This window comes from Callithrix jacchus, chromosome 3 (assembly GCF_049354715.1).
Source record: "Callithrix jacchus isolate 240 chromosome 3, calJac240_pri, whole genome shotgun sequence".
NCBI lineage: Eukaryota > Metazoa > Chordata > Mammalia > Primates > Cebidae > Callithrix > Callithrix jacchus.
In genome coordinates this window covers 15,246,268-15,272,102 of record NC_133504.1, presented here as the reverse complement: position 1 = coordinate 15,272,102, position 25,835 = coordinate 15,246,268, and the positions used below count along the sequence as shown (strand labels likewise).

General features: G+C 37.7%; 1 protein-coding gene across 7 annotated transcripts in view; it reads left to right on the top strand.

Moving 5' to 3' along the window:
• Positions 1-21,743: 21,743 nt before the first annotated feature.
• The window catches only part of WDR17 (WD repeat domain 17), a 125,482-nt gene continuing 121,390 nt past the window's right edge, over positions 21,744-25,835 (top strand). For 6 of the 7 annotated variants that reach the window (XM_078366228.1, XM_002745200.7, XM_008992435.5 and 3 more), the window contains exon 1: positions 21,771-22,010. Coding sequence is in view for 1 of the 7 variants with exons in the window: in XM_035292595.3 (XP_035148486.3) it covers positions 21,750-22,010 (261 nt within the window). In the remaining 6 variants the exon portion in view is untranslated. Of the gene's footprint in view, positions 22,011-25,835 lie in introns of all 7 variants that reach the window. The other variant, XM_035292595.3, reaches the window with a different exon arrangement.

The window sequence follows — 25,835 nt, the reverse complement described above, 5'->3', positions numbered from 1 at the left end:
CTTGCCAGTTGAATTCACTTGTTCCCCTAGGGTCACTGGGTGCCAGGAACAAGTCCTTGTGCATGGTGGCCTCATGCAGGGTTCCCAGCTTCCTCTCCCTTCAGTCTAGCTTCTGTGTCTCCCTTCTGTCCACTCTTGGTGCCTTCCCTCTGAAGATCTGTCTGAAGTGTGACAATTATCTCAGTCCCTTGGTGGCAGCTGCTCCATCTGGCTGTGTCTAGTTGGCTATCTTGGCCTCTCTCCTCAATAGCTTTTAAGAATGTTACAAGGCTGTAAGAACAAGACCATGATCATATTGCTTATTGAGAATGAGAAACAAACAAACAAAAGAACAACACCATGAGAACTGCTGCTGTAGACCACTGGGTTAATGTCACCTAAAAGAGAGGAAAAAGTCGAGTCAAAAATTAAACTTACAGTCAAACAAAGTATTGCTCCAAGAAAGTCAGCTAAAAACAAAATAAGATCAGAGTCAAAAGTCAGCAATCAAATATAGATTAAGCTAGTAGAAAATCAAACTTCAGCTTCCCTGAAATGGAACCATCTAGACTCAGGGACCTTGCCATAGTGTATTAGCCAGAGTTCTCTGGAGAGACACAACCAATAGGATGGATGGATGGATGGATAGATAGATAGATAGATAGATAGATAGATAGATAGATAGATAATAGACAAATGAGAGGGTGTAGGGGAACTGACTCACATGACTATGGAGGCTGAGCAGTCCCACTATAGGCCACATGCGAGCTTCAGAATCAAGGATGCTGGCAGCATGGCTCAGTCCAAAGGCAAAAGCTGTAGAACCAGGGGAGCTGATAATGTAACTCTCAGTTTAAGTCCAAAGATCTGAGAATCTGGAAGGCTGCTAGTGCAAGTTCTGAATTCAAAGCTCATCATAACACTTGAAGAACCTGGAGTCATGATGCCCAAGGGCAAAAAAAGAAGGGAGGCCCAGCTCTACAAGAGAGAGAGACAGAGAGAGAGACAATGAACTTGCCTTTCCTCTGCCTTTTTGTTCTATATGGGCTCCCAGCCAGTTGCAGTGAAGGCAGATGTGCCCTACCCAGTGCACTGACTCTCATGCCAATCTCCTTTTCTCCCTCACAGAAATAAAGCTTTACAAGTTATCTATGTATCATTAATCCAGTCAGGTTGACACCCAAAATGAAGCATCACACTTGGAATAACTGTGATCTCACTGACAAATGGATAGGAAGCTATCAGGTTCTGTGGAGCAAGTTCTACAATGACAAATATTAAATCCCTATATCCTAGAGAAGCTTACAGTTTTGTGGAGAAGTGCCACATTTATTTCTATGAAAGATTTATAGTCATGAGTTAAAATGAAACCACTTAGGGCCTTTGTGTGATTTTTTTTTTTTTGTCCCAACAACATTCCAACACTTGAACAGAGGCAAATAGAAGGTTGGATTGGGGTGTTCCTGGGATGCAGAGAGAAACAGTGGAATTGGAGACATTAAGAAGTGAGAAATTATCATGATGAGACATTGTTTTGGGGTTGAGTTAAAAGTGAAGTGAGGGTAGCAGATGATGGGCTGGATAGTTAAAAAAAAAAAAAAAAAAAACTTTGAAGGTAAAAACAAAACAAACAAGCATCCCAGTGAATTAGACATCCTGAAGGAGGTAAGAATTGTCAGAGTCTGGGTACCAGAATGAATGAGTTAGAAATATATGAGTAAGTGACTAGAAAGGAGGGTGAGTAAAGAGAGATTTTAGAGCATAATTGTCGAGCCCATGGCCCAAAGGCTGCATGCAGCCCAGGCTGGCTTCGAATGGGGCCCAACACAAATTTGTAAACTTTTCTTAAAATATCAGATTTTTGGGGTGATTTTTTTAACCTCATCAGCTATTGTTAATGTTAATGTATTTTATGTGTGGCCCATGACAACTCTGCTTCTAATGTGGCTCAGAGAAACCAAAAGACTGGACACCCCTGTTTTAGAGGTTGTGCAGGTACTGACTGAGGCAAGATAATGGTCCCTGGATTTCTCTATGTTCCTACATGGTCAGTATCTTCCGAGCAATGAAAATTGACACAATATAAAGATTGAGAATGTGTCTTCTTCCCAATTGCTCATATATATATATTTTTTTTTTACCGCAAAATCTAAAGATAGCTTTCTAATCTCCCCTAGAACCAATTGCTCACATTCCAGGGTAAAGGACTTCCCATCTTTCCCCAAAAGAGGATGTGTTTACCCTCCAGTGTAAAAGACAGTCAAATCAGTCTCCTCTCTCTCTCTCTCTCTCTCTCTCTCTCTCTCTCTCTCTCTCAAGATATGCCAGCAGTTTCAATATAATCCCTGGGTTTTAATAATTTCAGAGTTCCTCTCCTATGATGCTAAACCCTTCAGACACATATAACTCTTATCATGTCCCTCCATGAGGAACTGGGGCATGGAGGAAAGGTATTCTGTGAGTAAACAGAAGCTTTGTAACCTGATCCAGAGGTTTCATGTTTCTGTTTGCACGTGCACACGCATGCACACACACAAACACACATACACACACAGAGAGAGACATGAGTATGGCAGCGTAGATTTTTAGCGTATAGGTAGAGTAACATTTTAGACTCTTCACTGTTCCAGATTTAACACTGATGATTACAAGATTCGTGGAATGAAAAGCTAACTGTAGTAGAGCAAGATACTGAAGATGAAGATGAACTGAGAGGCCTGACTGCTAGACGGGTTATCCACAATTGTATCAACAGATTGATTGCAGAAACAGGGTTACAGAGAAAGACCTTGTGCCAGAAGCTAGAGTATTCAACAAATGAAATAACCGAGAGGAATACTGCCATATGAAAGCCAGACGACCATGTAAACAGAGGGCAAAAGTTTCCAAAAAGCAGATGTTTTGGTTCATATCATTTTCTCTTCTAAGATTATATGTGGTCCGGAAAGTCAAGAATGCCAATATATTCATCTTTGATCCCATAGCACTGAGACCAGCAGAATGAGGGTGGGGAGAGGGAAGGAAAAAAGAAAAGAAAGACACATGGTGTAAGCTAGCAAAGATGCTACCGGTGTGGCTGTGAATGTGAGAATGTGGGGGAGAGGGTCAATGGAGAACTTTTCACTTTAACGACATAAAATAAATTAGACATGCATATTTGTTATTTAAAAGCCAGAAAGATGGAACTAAAGCATTTTGTGCTTCCTTTATTCTTAGATGCCCTTTCATTTTATTAAACATTTATAAAATAATTAAATTTTGACATGACAGTAATATTACATACATAAAAATCTGACTTCTAAAAACAGCATGAAAAACTCAACCAATGAGAATGACTAAATTATCTTGTTATGTTGTTTATGTTGCTACAACAGTAATTAAGATTGTTCCTTTTATCTTTCACTGCTCTGTGAAGTGAGGGTACTTTCTTGCAAGAAAACACAGGAGAAGAGGGACAGAAGATCTGTTTTTGAGTTGAAAACCCGAGGTTTATAAATGAAATTATAAATTTCCAGTAAGTGTACATGTTCTTGAATAGATGCTCCATATTAGGGGTCATGATATAGACAAAAGTTATTTTTTTGAAAATCACTAGAATGAGAATTCCACAGTAAAAATAAGACAGCCCTGGAAACTGAAAGTTTAGGAAGCTATAATTAGAGCTATCCTCATTTGCATATTGTGCAACTCCAGATCTTTGCTTTATCCGGCTTCTCAGACCTACAGTCACTGGGCTTACCCCATTCAATTTCCAAAAAATCTTTCCTCGAGGAAAGAGGGTGTTTCCCATTCCTACTCTGCTTTTCCCAGGATTGTTCTCTTCTGCTCTTTGGGCTTCTGCAGCGCAGTTTCTGGACCCATTCCTCACCATCTTGTTCATAAGTCACAGGGCTGAGTTTCTGCCTTCATCTAAGGTTATATTCACATTCTAAGGTTAAATCCCAGTAGACTGTCTAGATTTCTCAGTCTTCCTTGAAGACTAAGTTTATTCCCAAAGGCTACAGCACTAAATTCAGTCTGAGCCCTCTTCCCTATAAACACCTCTTCCGGGTAATACATGTTTCATTTCCTTTACGTCATTTGGCTCCCACAGTTGGCACACTCTGCTACTTTTGTTTGGTTCCACTGATGCCAGTCACCTGCTGAATGAGAAGTGGAGATTTCCAAGCCCTCCCTGACACACATTGCACACTGTTCACCCCCTCAAATCTCAGCCTAGCGTTAGTCTTCACATGCTTTGATCCTTTCCCACCCACTCCTTCCCTGTCTCCTTGGAGAAACAGTGCCTTGATTCAATGATGAATGGTATGTATGCTATGCCAGTGAAGTCTAAATCTTCAAGAAACTATGTTTAATGTTTGTTTCTGTAAATAAGCATTTAAAGTAAATTGAAGAAAAAGATTTAGCATGTGTCAGATTCTTCAAATTGCTAACTAAATAAATCTGATTATACTAGCTTAAGCAAAAAAGTAATTTGTTGGCTTATAGGGTTAAGATTTTATAAAGGAGTGTAGCTTTAGGTGTATCCTGATTCAGGAGCTCAAATAGCATCTTCAGATTCTGGGTGTCTTGGATCTGAGTGGATCTGTTTTCATTCCTCAGAGAGGATTTTTTTTTGAAAGAAATCATTCTTTTCAATGTGGGTTAATGTTTTCCTAATTCAGCAATCCTATTTTTAAAAAGCCTCTCTCTGACAGTATCTAAATGTCTACCTCACGCTTTTTTGGGAACCTCTGATGCTACTTGTAACAATCTCTGTGTTCAAGAAATGAGGAGCTCTTATTAACAAGGACTGACTCTTCATGATAAGAGGAGAGGTCAGGGCACTCTGGTGGGACAAATGAACCTATGTGTCCACACTGAAGTGGGAGAGGAGGATCACAAACAAAAAAGCAGGACACAATTTCCATAATAGCGGGGAAGGGATGCTAGGCGAGAATCTGCTCACCACTGTGAAACGTGGTTAAGCCCTGTCCTAATGTTGGGGTTCAGGGGTTCAGGGGAGCCCTTAGCTCCCCTGAGAGGACGTTTCTCTAAGGTTCTTGGTGTCCTGCTCTCTTAAGAACAAGAGAGGGGACCAGGTGCGTTTGTAAACATCGGACCCCAAAAAAAGTTTTTGCAGAAAGTGAATTTACTTAGGTAGAGAAAGAGAAATAAAAAAAGAGAAGACAGAAAATTTACACATGAGAGAGGTAGAGTGTGTGGAAGGGGGTACAAACATGGAGTCCAAAGGGGTGTGGAAGAAGGGGACTTTTAACCTGGGAGGAACCCCCACCTTCTCCTAGACCTCTGGCCTACGAAAGGAGTTCCTTCGAACTTTGGCTTGAGTGACTGACTTTTTTATTCTTCTGCACCCGCGAAAATTAAAACAGAGACCATTAAATCTCCCAGATGGAGAGAGATGGGAGACGGGCATGGCGCTGGGAAGTTCTTGCCCTTAAAACTATGCCCCCTCGTGGACTCGGAAAGAGAACACATTCTCTCACTTAGTCTGTGCTTCTCAAAGCCACATAAAAGTTAATTAACTGAACCAATTTGGCCAGAGCAGTTCTGGTTTCAGCACTGATAATTCTGTATCTTACTAACTCTGAAGTGCCAGGCAAACCAGTTACCCTAGGTATGTATTCAAGGCTCCAAAAATTCACAAGAAGCATCTTAAAGACACATCAAATTTACTTAATAATAAACATTTGTATTGAAAATGTATTTTATATTAAACATAAATATATTTTATGGTGTAGAATATGAAATTATCATGAATTTTTATCATAAAGTTTGAAACTTCCAAAATATACACTCTGGTTTCAAAGCTGCTTTAGCTATTAAAAATCACTTGGATGCCATTAAAAATGATTGCATAAAAGCATTTGTGCCCCTAGACACAGGTAGGCAAAGAGTTGCAGGAAAATAATATCTACAATGATGCAATTTTAAATAATAAGTTTTTATTCAGTTTATTAATGGAAAAGAAAACTAGAGAAGGGTTACAATAGAAAAGAATAGAATAGGAAAGAAAACTAATGGAAAAGAACTATATTAATATTCATTTGTAAACAGAACAACTAGGAAATAATTAGACATGTAGTAATCATTTACAAGTCATTAAAATGTATCATTTCAGCTGGGCACATTAGCTCACACCTGTAATCCCAGCACTTTGGGAGGGTAAGGTGGGTGGATTGCTTGAGGTCAGGAGTTTGAGGCCAGCCTGACCAACATGGTGAAATCCTGTCTCTACTAAAAATACGAAAATTAGCCAGGCCCGGTGTGGGTACCTGGGTGCCTGTAATCCCAGCTACGTGGGAGGCTGAGGCAGGAGTATTGCTTGAACCTAGGGGTGGAGGTTGTAGTGAGCTGAGATCGAGCCACTGCACTCCAGCCTGGGCAACAAAGCAAGACTCTGTCTCAAAAAAAAAAAGTATAATTTTAATTGGAAAAAAATGCATCAAATGAAGATGGAATTCACTCTAGGACTATTTGTTGGAAATACAGATATTGGTTTTTAAAAACAGGATTATTTCCTTGCTACTCTCATGGACCCTGACCACGTCATGCCCTACCACTGTCATAATTTAGCCACATTATTACCTGGGCTTGGAATACTCGTATACCCTTACCTGTTTGATGAATTTTTAATAATTTTTCCAACCACAGATTGAATAGACTTTTTTCTCTGTGATGATATCTCTGACTTCCCTAGTCCCCCTCCATTTCTGAAACTCCACAAACTCGCTCATTATAACATTTATCACATTTTATTAGAGTTGATTTTCAAGGTTTCCATTAGACTATGACATTCTTAAACCCAGAAAATTAGTCTTTCTGAGTTTATTACCCCAGAACCAAGCATAGTCTATATCACAGAGTCACTCATCAAGAGGTTTGTGAAACGAAGAATGAAAGAATGAATCTGAGAGTATGAAGTCAGCATAGACTAGAAACTATGTATTTTGCTTGACATATTTAAAATAAGCAAGAGGTGACTGGAGTTTTTTTTTAACTCTTTTTCATTATTATTATATAATTTTACAAAGCCAAATTTTCCAGATCTTTTACTTTTTAAAGTTTCTACTGATTATTCTGGGAGAACATGGATATCTTCCTATACCTGTTTCTTGAGATGGTTTGGGGAATAATCAATGCAGGAAATAAATTTTATTTTATTTAGTTTAATCCAGAAAAATAGTTGGTGACTAATGAGACAGTCACTCTTGACAATGCCTGTAGTTATTGCATGAAAAAATACAAATCTGTTAAGCAATCATGTTGAAGCACATCAAAAAAAACAGAAACATTTGCTACTAATCCCTTCTTAAAGGCTCTACCTAATCTCCTTTTGATTTTGCCCCTATTTTGCCAGTTAACAAAGGGAATAGAAAATCTTTCTGTTGCATCTCCTTATATTCTATAACTTAGATCAAACTTCCCTACAAAAAAGTAATGAGTTTTGAATATTACTACTCAGGCCAAAACAATCCTATCAATCTCTTTGTTCTTTCAAACATGAGACTAGACTGTGTGATATGAGAACTTTTCTGAAGTTGGATGGAAAGTCAAATGGCAGTAGTCATCATCTCCAATACCCTGCAAAGCCAAAGGCATGTCAGTGTTCATGCTGCAAAAGGAGAGTCATAAAATTACAGAGGATGAGGACGATGGTCTAACCGAGCAAAGAAAACTACATAAATACCAGCACAACCATCAGGTTGTTGGTGATGAAATCAGGTAAAGAGAAGACTGCTTTTCTGTTCCTGAGCTTTTACTTTTGTGTTGACTTTTCTACTCAACAATATACTGGTCCTCAGTACAGCTTGCCTGAAACTCTGCACACTCGGCATGAAGAAATGGCTTTCCTGAGAGGTTCCAAGAGGGGACAGGTTTACCTACAGTCTTGCATAGTCTTGTTGGAACTATTAGATACACTATTCTCAGCTACTGCTTGCCTTTTATTATTTTCCTTTTCTCATTCTCTGGCTTCAGCCTCCCATAATGTTGTTTGCTGCTGAAGCCACCAGCAGTGTTACAGTAAGATACCTCACTGATGTTGCTCTCCTTAGTGGCACCTAAAGCCGAAGCTACATCATGCCAATGCCAGGCTGAGGTTAATTGGCCTCTTTGTGAGAAAGCAATGATGCTGAGCTAAAGGATGTTAACGCTACAGGTGTTTTAACATCTTCCATATGGATTGCTGCCTGTGTTCTCACCTGAAATGAGAATATTGCTTTGCTGTATGTAGTATACAGATTGCAAAAAAGGCAGGGTCCACAAGTCTTACAGGGCTATTGATTAGCCATATCATAGACTTTACTTGTTTTTCTCTCTTCCTTGAATTCTATTTCTGTGAGTGCAACAGACACTCAAATGACTTCCATATCCAGTAATTATAGTCATTTCTCCTGACTAGCAAAGGACGTTACGATTAGGCCAAGGCTGTGAGCTTGAACTTTCCTTCCTCAGAATGTTTCTCAAGAAGTTCTTCCTGCGGTGGGCCAGTTTTCTGAAAGTCCATTTATTTCTGAATCCAAGTATAAGTAAGCTGTAATGTACCACTTTGTCGATGAGAAGACATCATTTAGAAAGCTGGTTAACTTATCCAAGATCACAGAGACATATGGAGGTAAAACCATAGAGCCATAAAACTTCCCCTTCTCACTTCTGCTTCGGTATCCACAGGATGTTCACGTAGCTAACAGAAGAACCTTGAGAAATACATCAGAAGTTCTAAGCAGTAGGCTTGCTTCATTTTACTGTGAAAAGACATTGGTCATAGTCACGTGGCAAGTGGCAAGGAAAAGATGTTCAAAGCCAGTGACTTGAGGAAATGATCGCTCCTGACAATAGCTGGAATATTTGCATGGCAACGGTGCTATGACACCAATCCATTCCATGAAAGCATCACATAAAAACAGAAACACAGGTCTAGTTTGTAGGAGTGAGAAGGGTAGGGGTGGGAGGAATAAAAGAAAAGAGCCAATAGTGCTTTACAAAACATACAATGTAAAGTACTAACTCTGTTGGGATTGTGAGAGAACAGGCCTCCCAGTTTGGAAAAATGTTCCTTTTTTCTTAACAGTTTAGATCAGGGTTCACAAATCTAAATACCTACGGTTGTCAAGCAGCTACTGTCAACAAGGGTCCTAGAGTGTAAAGGGAAAGAGAGTCCAGGCGAGGTGGCTCACGCTTGGAATCCCAGCACATTGCAAGGCCAAGGTGGGCGGATTGCCTGAGCTCAGGAGTTTGAGACCACCCAGGACAACATACTGAAATCCTGTCTCTACTAAAAATACAAAAATAAAAATAAAATTTAACCAGGTGTGGTGGTGCACGCCTGTGCCAGCTACTTGGGAGGCTGAGGCAGGAGAGTCACTTGAGCCCCAGAGGTGAAGGCTTCAGTGAGCCAAGATCGTGCCACTGTACCCCAGCTTGGGCCACAGAGTGAGACTCCACCTCAAAAAAAAAAAAAAAGGGAGAGAGAGAGAGAGACAGTGACTGTCAAAGAGTATCATCTGCCTCATCTAGAGGGTCAATGACTACTTGCCTTTAGCTGATTACTTGCATTGGAATAAGATCCCATATATCTAGGGCTTCTGGTTAGTATGAAAAAACTGGAATAACGAAGTTTTACGGTGAAATCTCCTGATTTTTAGGTGTTGGCTCCTTGTGAAACAAATTGTGTAGGCTTTAGGCAAAACGTAACAGAAATGTTGCTCAGAAATGGCCTGACCAGTTTGCAAGCTCTGTTCACATTCTGCTGACTCTGCTAATTGTCCTCCTTTGTTAGAGGTATGCATGTATCTTCCAAATATGCATATGTATGTTGTAAGTCCATGTTTAATTTCTCAGTTATCCATTTGACAATGTGAGGAAAAGAGCATGCCCGAAAGTGGCAGTGCTGGAAAACCTTGCCGAGAACAGACCGGATTGCTTCTTTCTAGCTGACATCATTATGGAAGACTTGGAATGCCAGAAGTCCACAGAACACACTGACTATCCCACTGCAGCCTCTCCTTTCCCTCTCTTTTCCCACCTCTGCACCTGCACCTCAAAGAGGTGGTGTTTTAGAATGGTATTTCTAACTTAAGACAACGTTCCACTAGCAAGAGGCGGATGGATGAAAATAACCTTTGCGGGTAAGGGGTAGACTCCCTGGATAGTGGGTGCAGGGTCTAATGGCAGAATTTGGAAGGGGGCAATTTTATGAAGTATCTATTACTAAGGAAACCGTTTCGAAGTTAGGTACCCATCAAGCAAGTCCCTGACCTTCTAAAACTTTTAAGTCTGGGGATGCTTTGCCTTGGGATGAAAACTAAAGGCATAGTTAATATGCAGCTTTGTAGAGAGCCAGAGTAGCCCACCTGTCTGGAGGAATCAGCAGCAGGCCTGCTGTGGGCTTTGGGTGTATACCAGAGAAGCAAAACCATAATAGGGGAATGTGTATGTCTCAGAGAAAGGCAGAGAGGCCTATAAAAAGATAACCAGATCTCACTGACCTTGCTGCAAGATAGTTGTTAGCTGAAGTATGTTAACTGAAGTATGATTTATAACCACAGGCTGTTCTAAGTAACGGCACCCTCCCTCTGCTATGTGCTTTGTGAACATATAAAATAAAGTACTCAGAGGCAGGTCGGGGCTGAAGAGACTGACATCATCAGCTTTTTGGACCACCTGGTCTAGATCACTGTGTTAGTCTGTGTGTCTTTGTTTATCCCCTGCCATTCCCTCTTAGATCTTCAAACACTTGTGCAGTGCGGAACGCAGCATGAGCCAGACAGTGTGAAGCTGCTTCCCTCCTACCTTACAGACCCTTTGTTTCACCAACACTTCAGAAAGTTTGATGTTCCCTTCAGCACTGAGTGGTGCAGGTGTAAAGTATAAAGGGTCGAAAAAGCTGTGACTGCTCTGTATTCACTCTCCCGCTACTGATTTCAGACAAGAAGCAACATTCCACCAGGGAAACCATGCCCATACATTCCACACAGGGGCCTCAGTAGAGTGACAAGTAGTGGCAGGAGACCTTCTAGGGAGACAGTCCAGCAGAGACATAAGCCAACCCACTGGTTTACAGATAGGTGCAGTACCAGGCAAGGTGACCTCTAAAAGAGAGGAAGACCAATGCTTGTGTCTAAATAGCGAGGTGGAATCATAGCTGTCATAATCACTACAGCACTTCAGATTTGGACAAGCAGCAGGTTGCAACCGTGGGTCCGAACGGAACTCTATGAATGAGCAAATAGGATCAAATCAAGGGGCTAGGAATCAAGCCTGGCCCGACAGAACTTGCATTTCCTTCACAGCCACCAGCAGAAATCAACTTCTCCATTTTACTCTAAGGATGCAATAGTGTCACCTAGTGGCAGCTGAAATTTGTCTGCTACTTAAAAATCATTAGGAAAGGATTGTAATGCTAAGAAGTCTATACACTATTTCAGATAATAGCAGAAACCTTATTTTTAAACTTCTATTCTATTTTTATACCTTAATGAGGCAAGGAATCATCCCAATATTTTATATGGAGGTTATTATTTTTCCCATTATGTAGAGAAGAGTCATGTATACTCCTCTCTGCTTTCTGCCTCTCTCTCCCAACAACAACAACAATAACAACAACAGCAACAACAAAATCTCAGGTAGGTACCACTATAAATTTGACTATAGAGATTTTAGGGCAGGGCGCAATACCTCATGGCTATAATCCCAGCTCAGAAGGCTGAGGTGGGAGAATCACTAGCAGCCAGGAGTTCCAGACCAGCCTGGGCAGCATAGCAAGATCCTGTCTCTACCAAAAGAAAAATTAAAAAGCCAGATGCGGTGTTGTGCACCTGTAGTCCTAGCTACTTGGGAGGCTGAGGCAGGAGGATCCTTTGAGCCCAGGAGTTCAAAGCTACAGTGAGCTATGATTGTATCATTGCACTCCAGCCTGGGTGGCAGAGCAAGAACCTGTCTCTAAAATTCTCTCTCTCTCTCTCTTTTTTTTTTTTTATGAGGTGGCATCTCACTCTGTCCCCCAGGCTGGAGTGCAATGGTGCAATCTCAGCTCACTGCAACCTCCACCTCCCGGGTTCGAGAAATTCTCCTGCCTCAGCCTCCAGTGTGACTGGGACTACAGGCACCCACCACCATTCCTGGCTAATTTTTTTTGTATTTTTAGTAGAGATGGGTTTTGATCATGTTGGCCAGGCTGATTTCAAACTCTCGACCTCATGATCCACCTGCCTCAGCCTCCCAAAGTGCTGAGATTATAGGTGCGAGCCACTGTGCCGGCCTAAAATCCTCTTTTAATGCCTTGATAATTATGAGACTATGAGGCGACAGTAGTTTATAATCATCCAATGTGCTGTTTTAAGCCATGCCTGGAAAGCTGTTTTAGTCTCCTTATACCTTAAGATTATCTTTTTATTTACCCACATGTAGTAAACCTATATGTGATGTTAGTTAAAAATCAATCAAGTCAATTAAATTTAAAGTCTACATATTTGCCAACTCAATGAGTATTCTCTGTGTTCAGACCTAGCTCCCCAAACATTGCCAACATAATGTACTGAAAAGACATGGAATTCTGTACACTGATTACAGTGCACCCTTCTTCTGTCTGATTCTAGCCCTGCACATGATCTTTAGCTGTTTTGCCTTTTGAACATTGTAGATCTGATAGATATATAGAACTTTTTCTGTATGGTAAAGATCTAACCCGACTTATCCCCTTCTCCTCCCAAAACAGTTTTTCCCTTCATTTGAAATTCATTTAAATATTCATTTACATGACGTACACATTTGTGAGCTTTTCAATTTTCATTTGAACTGCTTATAGCATATGCTTGATTCCTTCATAATGTGTAAAATGCTTTTAACTGGGGAAATTACATATTGATTGAAAAAAAATCTCTCAAAATTTGACCATTCTTTCATGAACTGGAGAGAAAAGTCCCTTTGTGTAACAAAAACAACTGTACTAAAATGCTCTAGCAATGAAAGAGTTAAAGAATACTTATAAATTAATCCCTTAAGGATCTTTCCTCGTGATCTCCCTCTATATTTCAACTTAAAAATAAATCGCTATTTAATGTAAAGGTTTCAAAACCTAAATATAATCATCTCCTTAAGTATTAATTTATCAAACATAAGATTATCATTTTAACATTCATTTAACAAACAATTTATCTGAGTGGCAAATATTAGACATTTACTGAATGACTTGTTTATTTACTTAGGTACTGAGGCCACACACTCCTTTTGAGAATTTTTTTAATTGCAATAATTTCTCCAGAAGTAAATTTGGGTGAGTTGCTTTCTTATTTCTCTTTCATTTCCTTAAGAAAACAAGAGTAAAATATAGTGGTGGGATAGGTACAAGGTAATGTGGAAAGTCACGCTCAAGAAAATGTAAAATAATTTTATTAATTTAACCTGTTCTGCTCTTTGAAAAAAAAATGCTAGATTATAAAATCCATCACTTGCCATCCAGGAAAACGCAATGTTACTTCAGTATTTCATTGAAAAACATATATAGGGATTTTTCTCTTTTTGGCAAGATTGCTATGAATTGGGAATATACAAAGGAAATCTTCTGAGATTTACTTTTAAAACTGCATCTAAAAAGCCATGGAAATTTGCCCACACTTTGAAGAGGATTTTATGAAGGCTAGCATTTTTAACCTATGACTGTCTATAAGCTGAAGATTTTTCAGACAGGTGAAAAGTTAACTATCCTTCAACCTGGTGTCACTAAAAGATTAAAAAGTGTGGATGAAGAATTAGTGCTGGCAGTCATCCTTAAAACAGAGAAATAGAAACCCATGTCTTAGGGGCCCAAAGTCTTCTGAAATACCTTCAGCAAATTGCTTCATGTGGGACTCCCATTCATAGCAACGTATTACTTTGTTTTCATAGCAAAGTGGCCTAGGGCATATTTTCTAGAGCCAGAAATCTGAACTTTGCTTTATTTTAGCTAGGCTTAGTCTTTTGCATGGTTTCAGTCTATTGTACATATTTCTTCCATTTTATTTATAAGGCTTTGATGAATTTTATTTAAATGTACACACAGTAGTATATACGTACACACATATATGTGAATTGAATGCCTATTGGAGAGTTTTAGATTTAGGGAGTCAGAATGTCTATCTCAGATAAAAGTTGTATATACCTTATACCAAAAAATATTTCCATATGGGATATACATGCTAAAAATATATTATTATTTAAGATCAGTCAGGTAAAATTAATGATATAAACTCAGGTGGCTGTCCAAATAAACAAGAGTAATTAATTTTGCCATTGTTTCTATTAACTCCCAATATTCAGTATTAATATATGTTCAAATAGTATTTTCCATGTTTTTAAAAAATGTATTTATATACTTTTCTTTCAATCTGATGCACCAATTATATACTATTGGGGTATTTGTATATTAATGGGAGAAAATTAGTTCTTTGCGAAGGTCAAGAAATAACTATTGAGATAAAACTTATATATAGTGAAGTGTGAATTTGGCATAAATATGATGCTGGTGGACTCAAAGCACAGAAGCTGAGACCATCAATTTTTTATGATTCCCACAGCTGGAAATAAGTGGTACATTTTAAAGGCCATGACAGAGAGAGAGTGGAGGAGGGTGAGAGAGAGAATAGATTAGTACCTAGACAGATGGCTTTGAAACACCAAGATTCATAAGCATTCCTGTGTCACATTTATAGACAAATTGAGGCACTTTCCATTGATGTGGTAGTAAACATTTAACAATCTGCTCTCTAAAAAAATCAACGTGTGCATATGTGTATGTAAACAAACTTATCATAAATTTTGTTGATTGAAATATGTCTAACAATTTATGTATGATGATATGATACATAATATTCTTTATTTTATATTCCATAGAGCAAACTGACTTTCACAGAATACGTTCATTAATTTTTGCTAAACTCATACTTTTATTTTTTGCCAAACTCTTGTATTTGTACTCAAATTATGATTGCAATTGACATTAAGGTTGATTTTTTATGTTAATGAGTAAGACAAAAAAGAAACAATGAAGGCATATATAGAAACTTCACTCATTCATCATTGGCCTGAACAACTTATTTGCAGGATTGAATAATAGTTTTTGAATATTGGAAAAATAGTTCCTCAGTTTTTGTGCAATTTCTAATATATAACAGTTATAGACAAAACAAACATTAAATTGCATTATTAATAGTTTCTCCATCATTTTCTTAAGTTCATACCCAACTGGCAAACTATTATAGCCTTAAGTTGAATCCAGCTTGCCTCCTATTTTTGTAAATAAAGGTTTTTGGAACACAGCCACACCCATTCATTTATGTATCGGGCATGACAGCTTTCACACTACATAAAATATCTGTCACAACAAAGCTGAGCAGTTGTGACAGAGACCATATAGCTCTAAAGTCCAAAATATTGAGTATTTGGCTCTTTACAGAAAAAATTTTTCTGACTCCTGAAGGAAACCAGGATTTACCAATAAAACTCTCTGTTGTAATAAAACTGTTCTTTACCAGCTCTGTTTGATACAGTAACCATTTAGCTACAGCTGACCATTGAGTACTTGAACTATTGAGTACTGTCATTGAGGAGCTGAATTTTTAATGTTATTTAATTTTAGTTAATTTAAATAGCCATGTTTTGCTAGTAGCTACTTTATGAAACAGGGTAGGTCGAGACAGTCAACAAAACCATAAATCATGCCCTGATTTCTCACATTTACTGAATTTCAAGGTGTAAATGTGGAGTCCTAATAAGGGAAAAGGAGTCGGGTTGGTGGGACTAAGGGAAAGGAAAGAGAAAGCAGATAAGCTATAAATCTGCCTTTCTTTATGATCCAGGACACACAGCCCTCCTGCACAAATAACTCACAATCTTCCTGTGTCCCGCTATCATTGACCCTCAGCTGACAGAAAAATGCAAGTTAGCTCACTGCAACCTTGGTATTATAAATACTGCACAAAGCCCTCTTTAGCTCACAGCACAAGCACCATTCTAGAAAATCCCCAGGAAGCTTTATCTCCTCGAAGTCAGCTCCTCTCTTGCTGGCCTGCACATTGTACCCTTGCAAAGTATTTTCATACCTTCTTCAATAAATCTGCCTTTTTATGAACAACTGTCTTGGTAATTTCTTCTTATCCTGATGCCACTGGCCTATCATTGATCACCCATGGCAGTAAATACACCCACTATGGCCAATTTCAAGCTATCGATGTGACATCACTGAAAATGTTAGAAAAAAATGTACATTATTATGCAATATTTGTACCATACAGTTACGATAAACATAAACAACCTCAAAAGCATAGATAAGAGTAAAACACAAATAGTTAAGAAGTGATAAGTTTTGAGTATTTATTACTTTGAGTTTTAATTTTACATTTATATAATTTGGTTTTAAAAATAGATGTGTTTAATAATGAGTGACAAAATTCCTGAAAACTGTTAACAATTTTCTGTCAAGCCAGTGCAATGTGGCTTCAGCAGATGACCGAGTGAAAACACCATGCTCTTTATTACTATACATAAAATCAATTGAACTAAAAAAAAAGGTATTAGTGGAACCAGGGTAAATGGAAGAGAAAATCAAAAGGGTGCATTAGTCTGAAACTCAGTTTGTAAAAATGGTTATACTGTCAAAGGCAAGGCATTTCTGGTTATACAGAGACCAGTGTCACAGAAACTAACAGAGTAGGGGTTTGAAACTAACAAAGTAGGGGTTTGTTGAGTCAGTGGATTTTAAGGGAATTTCAATGAAGATCCCTCTCAATTAATATGTAAAATGTATGTAAAGATATAAAAACATTTCCCCAGGAATAAATTAACATTCGGGGGTTAAATAATTTTGGTTTGAAAATTTGATTATTAAAGTTGTCAAGTCTCAGTCAAAAATTTAATAAGCAGATTTGTGGATTAAATATAATGAATGTAGAGCTAAAACCATAAATCTTTGGATTCCAAATCTGAATTAGATAAAGGCAGTTGAGAGTTAGCCTAAGCTGAAAAATGGAACCTAAATGTCTCATGTGAGGCTGGGCAGGAACCAGGATCATCACTTTGAAACTATTTGAAGAAAAAAAAAGTCAGGAATTGAAATATGGTACTGAGAGTCATACAGAATTTAGCACAAAGGGACAAAGAGATTAAAGCTATAAAAAGACAAGCAATAAATACATTATGGGTAGAATTAACTCTCACATAGTTTCACTTAAAATTTTAGAAGTGAAAAATAGAATAAATATTCAAATAAATAATGATGGAGATTTTTTTACAACTAAAGATCTGGACTGATGTTTGCAATACGTGTATCTAACAAACATAAATACTCTGAGTATTTTAAAACCTAAAAAATTAATATGGGAAAAGTTAAATATAGAAAATAAAGGTAGTGAATAATTTATGAACATAAAAAGATGTGCCATTCCAACAATTTTAGAAAATATTAATTTAAATCATGTACATTTATTAGATTGGAAAAAGTATAAAACTATGATGTTGGTGAATGGAGCAGAAAGAGTTTCACTGCTTTTTGCAGTAGTGAAAAGTTCACACACTTACATTTTCATCAATAGGTAAATAATGATGGTGACATACTTTATATTCCTAATATAAGATATATACATCATATAAATATATATACTTATACATATTAATATGTGTAAAATTTTAAAATAAATGACAGAAACAAAGCAAATTTCAAAAGTATATTTATCTGTTAGATTAGCCTATATCTGGTTAAAATGAGCAATCCAAAGACAAGAGAAAAAAAGGACAACTTCACTCTGTATATAATGATTTTTATTTTTATTTTTTGAGGTGGAGTCTCGCTTTGTCACCCAGGCTGGAGTGCAGAGGCGAGATCTCGGCTCACTGCAACCTCTGCCACCCAGGTTCAAGTGATTCTCCTGCCTCAGCCTCCCGAGTAGATGTGACTACAGTTGGGCCATGCCCAGATAATTTTATTTATTTATTTATTTATTTTGTATTTTTAGTAGAGACAGGGTTTCACCATGTTGGCCAGGATGATCCCCATCTCTTGACCGTGTGATCTGCCCACCATAGCCTCCCAAAGTGCTGGTATTACAGGTGTGTCCCTCCCCGCTCAGCCAACTTCTTCTCTTTTTGAAGATGACACAAATACAACAAAAACAAAATGTATTAACTATAGTTATTTATTACATTACAGTATGTACTTTCCTGTTTAAATATTTTATAATTTAAAAACAATTTTAAGAATTCTATCCATATTGATCCAGCTGGGCATGGTGGCTCATGCCTGTAATCCCAGCACTTTGAGAGGCCAAGGCAGGTGGATCGCTTGAGGTCAGGAGTTTGAGACCATCCTGGCCAACATAGTGAAACCCCATCTCTACTAAAAATATAAAAAATTAGCTAGTTATGGGGGCAGGCACCTTTAATCCCAGCTACCTGGAGAATCACTTGAATCTCGGAGGCGGAGGTTGTGGTGAGCCAAGAAGGTGCCGCTGCACTCCAGCCTAGGCAGCAGAGTGAGACTCTGTCTCTAAATGAACGAATGAATGAATAAATATTACTTATTTACATAAGTAAATAATCAATTATATCAATATTGATCTGGAGAAAAAAGTCTCAAACTCTCTGTGATTTATTGGTTAATTTAAGCCATTTTTATATCTCAAGAAGATCAAAGAGTAAAAATCTCTAAAGTATTTCATAACAGAAATAATATTTTGATATATCTAAATATATCTACCATAATCATCAATATCATGTTAATAGATTATATAAATATTTAAAACGACTTCAATTTTGAAGTGTTTTTACATACATAAATTTTAAAGTATTTAGTTCACTATTTACTGTCCATTAGTTTCAGTGTTTTTTTTTCTGTTATACTTGTTTCTGCTCTTTTATCATTTTTACATAAAAAATAGTGTGAGAAGTCTTTTCAGTTAGGAGTCTAAAGTCTTTTTGACCACATTTTTCTAAAATTTTAGTTTAAGAAGTTTTTTCTTGTTGATTTCTCACTCAGAGTATACATCAAAAAAAATTTGCCAAATTAAATTGCATTGAACACCCTTTTCAAAGCCATTGCACTCACAGAATGTGTCTATCATTGAAGATGAATTTGACTGGAGTCATTTGGCTTCCCTAATTGCTCTGCTTTTACATTTAATCATGAAGAACTCTGTGTACTCAGTGTTAAGAATTAATGATTGCCCTGAAAATGTCAGTTAGCCTAAGTGACTGACAATTTTTTTCTTTGAGAGGTGAGTGTATGACATTAAATATTTGATGAATAAAATAATAATATAAAAAAGAGTAAAGGGATCTTTGTTTTAGAAATTAGGCTATATTGTTCCTCTAGATCTAATCTAACTATAGTTGCAATTATTTAAATCTCCTTTGCAAAAGGAATGAACTAAATTCTGGTAAAGGAATAAGAGTACTAAACTGGGAAACTGGGATCATTCTATCAAAATCTGCTGCTAATGTGGCTGGAGATTTAAATACCTTCATTTGTAAATTATGTGTGCAAAACTAGATCATTTCAGTTGTCTCATTCAGTCTCTCTTTCTCTTTTCTTTCTTCTTCCTTCCTCCCTCCCTCCCTCCCTTTGCTTTTCTTTCTTTCTTTCTCTTTTTTCCTTTCCTTTCCTCTTTCTCTCTTTCTTTTTTGACGGAGTCTCATTCTTGTCACCCAGGCTAGAGTGTAGTGGCAGTCTCAGCTCTCTACAACCTCTGCCTCCCAGGTTCAACCAATTCTCCTCCCTCAGTCTCCTGAGTAGTTGGGATTACAAGTGCCTGCCACTATGCCCTGTTAAGTTGTCTATTTTAAGTAGAGAAGGGGCTTCACCATGTTGGCCGGGCTGGTCTTGAACTCTTGATCTCAGGTGATCCGCCCTACTCGGCCTTCCAAAGGGCTGGGATTACAGGTGTGGGATTATGCTGCATCCGGCCAGTTTTAGGTTTCTTAACTGGAGAGTGGGAACAATTATGAGCAAAATAAGCATAAAAGATATTTTCTGTCCAACCGATGGACCAAGCTAGACATTGTATCTTCAGCAACATTTTCTCTTCATGTACACCATTGACCATTTAGCACTGTACCTGGGAAATATCAGTCATAACTGAAAACTATAGTCTATTTTCACAGAAACGTTTCTTGTGATTTTCCCTCTTTGTTCTTCATATTTTCACTGTCTAAAAGATGCCATCAGCATCTTTTCCCACAAACTATTGATTTTTTCTTCTAACAGACCATGCTCTTCATCTCTCTGCACTCTATGTATCTCCAGTGTTTCCAAGGTGGTATTCTTATTAAAAAAGCACTGATTTTATAAACTTCAATCTCTTCCTTTGGTTTAGCAGTTAAAGCCTATCCCATATATAGAATTTTGCATCTTTCCCAGTCTAGTTTTCTCATTTTTCTAGTATAGTCTTTTGCCAATTTCCATCTTTCTTCACAGCTTTGGATTCACATCCCTAACTCCGAAAAAGACAAAAACATCAAATTTAGTTAGATTAATCGTTTATTTTTCCCACTTTATGCTTTTGGCAATGCTGCTCCTGCTGCATAATATACACTTTCCTCCTTTTTTATCAGGTGAAATTCTACTTATCTGTAACTCTCTGCCCAAATACTAATTGAAAGCTTCCCTGAATATCTTGGAAGAAAAAGTTCTCCCTCCCTCATCTGAAATCATCTCATAGCACTTTTACATAACCCTGTTCAGGACTTAATACATATATTTAGTTGTTGCCCTTATATTTTCTCTGGTATTAGGTGCTAATTTCTTTCTTTCTTTATCTGCCTATCCATCAAGCATTTATTGAAGACCTGCTATTCATCAGATACTTTGTTAGAATATCAGGGACAGAGTTCTAAGAACTGATTTTAGTTTTAACAAGTTTATTCTTTATATGGAAATCCAACATTCAAGTAAATTTTAATTAACAATATAGGATGTTGAGTGCTGTGGTAGGTAGTCGTCTCTGCAGAGAATACTTTGAAAAAAAAAAAAAGAGCATTAAAATCTACTGCATAGGCGGGTAGAAATTAGGTCCAGGGACTTTGGTTGAGGTCGACCATTCATTTATTGACTATTCAGAATGGAGTATGATTGGTTCTCAATAAACGTCATTAGATACACTTGATTTCAAGTACTTGGAGGCTTATTCTCTCTAGTGTGTTGGATAAAGGCCACAGATAGTGAAAATATTTCAGAGATACAAATAATCGAGTAGGAATGGCAACACCAAGCATTTCCATTCAACAAGATCCCACAGGGAAAATGTCAGTTTTGTGAAGGCAGATACATTAATCACATACAACTCGATTAATATAAACAAATAATCTTATCCATTGAGCTCCCCCACAGACCTACTTGGGCCCAATCAGACAATAATGAAGTGCAGGCGAGACCGCATTCTGCACTCACATTCCAGGCAATGGTTCAAGCCCCTCCTCCAGGTCCCCCAAGAAGGAGACAGGATGATTTACTTAGTGTATATTTGACTCTTTTTCCTGGACAGTGCAAACTCGGTAAAAAAAAAAAAAATGTGTTAGGTGGTTAAAATGCTTGATGGTTCACAGTTTTCCTCAATGCAAATCCTCTGCCTAAAGCCTCACTTTCAGCCTGAATACAAACCCTCTGCCCAAAGCCTCGCTTTAGTACGGAGGCGCTGCGTCTTCAGCATTCTTTCCCTGTTGCCAGGTAACCACTTCCCCCTCAGCCTAGTCTCCAAGGGTCACGAGCCACTTCCGCCTCTCAGGCGCTCCAATCAGCTACCAGTATGCCTGTCACGTGGGCCTCTGGGGCCGACCCTGGAGAACCCAGCTCGCCGCACCTTGCAACGTGGCTCCGCACTGGTGCTTGCGGAGCCGCCTCCCCGCCCCTCGGAGCCCGCGGGCCCAGCCGCCCAGCCCTGGGTGCCCGGGGCGGGCAAGCGGGGAGGGAGGGGCGGGTCCGCGCGTCGGCGGTTCTCGCCTCGCAGCAGCGCCCTCCCGCTTCAGCACCTCTCGCTGTCCGCTGCTGCAGCTGCCTCCTCCTCCAGGTAAGAAGCTGGTGGGGCCGCAGAGATACACCCAGGGAAGCTCAGGCTTGAAGAGGGTGACATGCTTGAACTGTCGCGGCGTCGTGTGAGAGGGGGCTCTGAGCGCCCTGTGATCGCGGACCAGGGCGATGTCCGTCTTGCAGGGCTCTGCACACCATGGTGCCTAATAAGATAATCCCCTAAGTTTCAGAGCCACACACCTGATTATCACAAGGCAAGACAAGCAGCAAATATTTATGTATCTAAACTACCACTGCGGTATAAACTATGGACATTTCGAGGGACATTGTTTTATTTTTTTAAGGTTATTAAATATTTGCACGTCTAGAGCCTTGATTGCTATTCTCATGACTCCACCGGCCAGGCACGTCTGTATAAATCATTTACCCCTTTGAAAATGGTCTTATCAGTAGGGTTGTACTAAGAAAGGTTTGAGTAAAAAGGAAATGTGTTCCAGAAAAAAGACGGTATTGGATGTAAAACAGGTATACTGTGTATTAAGTAGATCATAAAATACAATTCTTGCTGTCCTCCCCTCTCCAAAAAACAGACTTGTTTTGCATACAGAGATTAAAAGGAACAAACAATTTAAGGAGACTTTTTAACTATATTAATTAAAAGCAATCGATTTGAATGAAAATTAATGAAAGCTTTGACCATGTATCAAAAGTAAGTTATTTTGCATATGAATATATACATATACATACTATATATATTTAACAAGGGTTTAAAGAGAGATGTTACATTTCTGAATCTTTCGTAAATACCCTTTAGAGAAAACTAACAAAAAGAAAAACAAGTTCATTATAAAAGGATAGGAACGGCCAAAGCTCAACAATGTGAAATTGTAATTGCTGTTCTTAGCATTCTAGTAACATTTCTCGGTTGTAAAAATTAGAAAATAAATGACAACGAATTTATGAGAATTTATAAATTTGAACTCCACAACAGTTTAAGCATTAATTGATTTGTAGATTTACGCCCTGCTTGCCTGGAGCTGATGCTGGGCTGGTGGTCATTACAAACTCTATGGAGGAAGCACTCTTATATCTTCTTGAGATTCTGCTTCACTGGCCTAAGAGTTCAAGAAAATTTATATAGTTTTATCTAACTGTTTTGAAGGCAGACATCTGAGATAGGTGGTCTGAGAACCTTTTCCCACCTATGATTAAAATTAAATATAGTAATTAAGTGCTTTTGAAAAGTTGTCAATTCATTAATATTTTGGGAAACATCCTTTACTGGATTGTTTGGAGATTAGTGTTACAAATGGTAGCTTTAGGTCATTGGATTAAGAGTTCTTGGGATGTTTTAAAGCAATGACCTATTTCAAAAGGCATACATGGAAAGTAAAGCTCTTGAGTGAGTTCCACAAACTTAATTATATAAAAATAACTAGTTGAATTTTATGATTTACATCGTTCTGACTTTCTCTGGTGTTGAGATTAACAGAACTTCTTAAAGAACTGTGGACATCTGAAGAAGACATTAAATATGCTTACTTGAAAGTTTTAAAATTCTTTATTCTTCTTATTTCTAGTGATAAATAGTGGTATTCTAATTTTTTTAAGTTACCCATTAGTCCCATAATAATTCCATAGATTAGAAAGCCATCAATTAATTAGGCCAGAAAAACAAAACTGCCAGTAGAGGGAAGACTAGGGCTAGAGTGCTTTTGTCGTTAATGTTTTCTATACACTCTATCTTGTGTCCTTTAGTCTGGGTATGGAGGGACAGCACCAGTGGCAGCTTTTTAATTATTTGGAGAAGTTTAAGAACAGGTTTTTATTTGTTTGTTTGTTTTACCCTGATGGATACTAGAAGTTCAACATGATTAGGTTGTCGCTGTTAATAATATGTGTGTAAATTCTCCAGAGTACCTATTTTTGTTGCCTAAATACTTTAATGAAGACTAAAATGAAATTCTAACAGTTCTGAAGGATTCACATTTTCTTCCTACATTCCAGAATTTCTTTGGAATCTAATATATGCAAGAAAGGTACCACTTCATCAGATTACTGAATTGTAATACTGAATACCTAGAGTTTACTCAGCCATTCCTGATCATTATGTATATGCAAGCATCATTGCTGCTTTTGACAACTGCTGAATTATCTCATTTTACATTTTGTATATCTGTTCCATTTAACAGAAGGAAATATTAAAGTGAAGTCATGTATCTTCCAGAGTGTCTTCAGGAACAGAGATTTCATAGAAAGTATATTAATTTATAGAAATCATACGAGGATAGGTTAAGCACAGTGGCTCATGCCTGTAATCCCAGCACTTTGGTGGGCAGATCACCAGAGGTCAGGAGTTTGAGACCACCCTGGCCAACACAGTGAAACCCCATTTCTACTAAAAATATAAAAATTAGCTGGGCATGGTGGTGTACATCTGTAATCTCAGATACTTGGAGACTGAGGCATGAGAATCTTTGGAACCCAGGAGGCAGAGGTTACAGTGAGTCAAGATTGTGCCACTGCCCTCCAGCCTGGGTGAAAGACCGAGACTCAGTCTAAAAAAAAAAAAGCCATATGAGGACATTGGAAGGAATTTCTTACTAATTTACGCTCCTTTTCTTTTGTATCAGAAACATATAAAACTTAAGAGTTGGTTGGTACTTTTTAATATCCAAGACTGTGTTTTATCCTGTTATAAGAGCATCACGATCATTCTTTCATTGTGGATAAGACTATTCCTTGGAGATCTGTGAGCAAGAAATTAGATATAGACACCTGAAGAGAATTTTAGAAATTCTCCCAAAGAATCTACTCTATAAGAAAACAAAACCTAGAGAAAAACTTTTTTCTTATTTAAATTTATTTAAAATGGTCATGAAGGACTTGCAACTTTGGTAATAAAAATTGATAGAAATACTGTAAAATCATCAGCTTTGTATAGTAAAAGAAAAAAAACATCCCATTATGATTCATTAGAAAGATTTGAAAGGTTCCAGTGATTAAAGTATGGGTTGTCACATTAGAAGACAGAGTTCAGATTGTTTTCATCTGATTTCAGTGACTAATCAAACATTTAAAATACGCTAAATTTTGTAAGGAAAGAAAGAACTTGATACTAAAGCTACAGCTGGCACCTGGCTTCCAGATGCCACATTTTCAGCTACTTGAGTAAAATAATTTTTATATATAATTATAAAAGTCTTACTTTTTATTATGTTAAATGTACTTACAAAGTATAGTTCAGTAAACTGTCTTATAAAATTATGTAATTCTACATTCCAATTTAAGAAATGTAGCATAGAAACAGACAGTAATATAAATCTATAATTAAGATAATACAGGAGGGAATTTAACAATGTTATTTGCTATGATAAGGATGATTGACAATTGTCATGTTCAGATAAATTCTAGCAAAAGTATAAATTTTCATGTGTCAGTGAATGTTGTAACAGTCAATACTTGTTTTGTTAATTCAAATGCTGTGAGATGGAGAACTCAAGATAGACGTCCTTAAACCATTTTTCTCGTGCTTAGGTTTCTTGTTTTCTTCTTCCAGATTCTTCATGTTTTTTTTAGTTGTAGGCATGTACGAATATCCTAGGCAGACTCATTTACAATGATGTATAAGTTCAGTTTTATATCACGCACACAAAAAACTTACTTTCAAATTGGAAAGTAGAAAATAATTTTTATTACACAAAGCACTCATGTTTAATGTGCTATTTTAAAAACACTTCATTATCAAATACAAATAGCTCCACATGGAGTCTCAGAAATTGAATCGTTGGTTAATAAGAAATAGCTAACATTTAATTAAGTGTGATTAAGATAAGACATTTGGGTGACTTTTCATGAAAAGAAT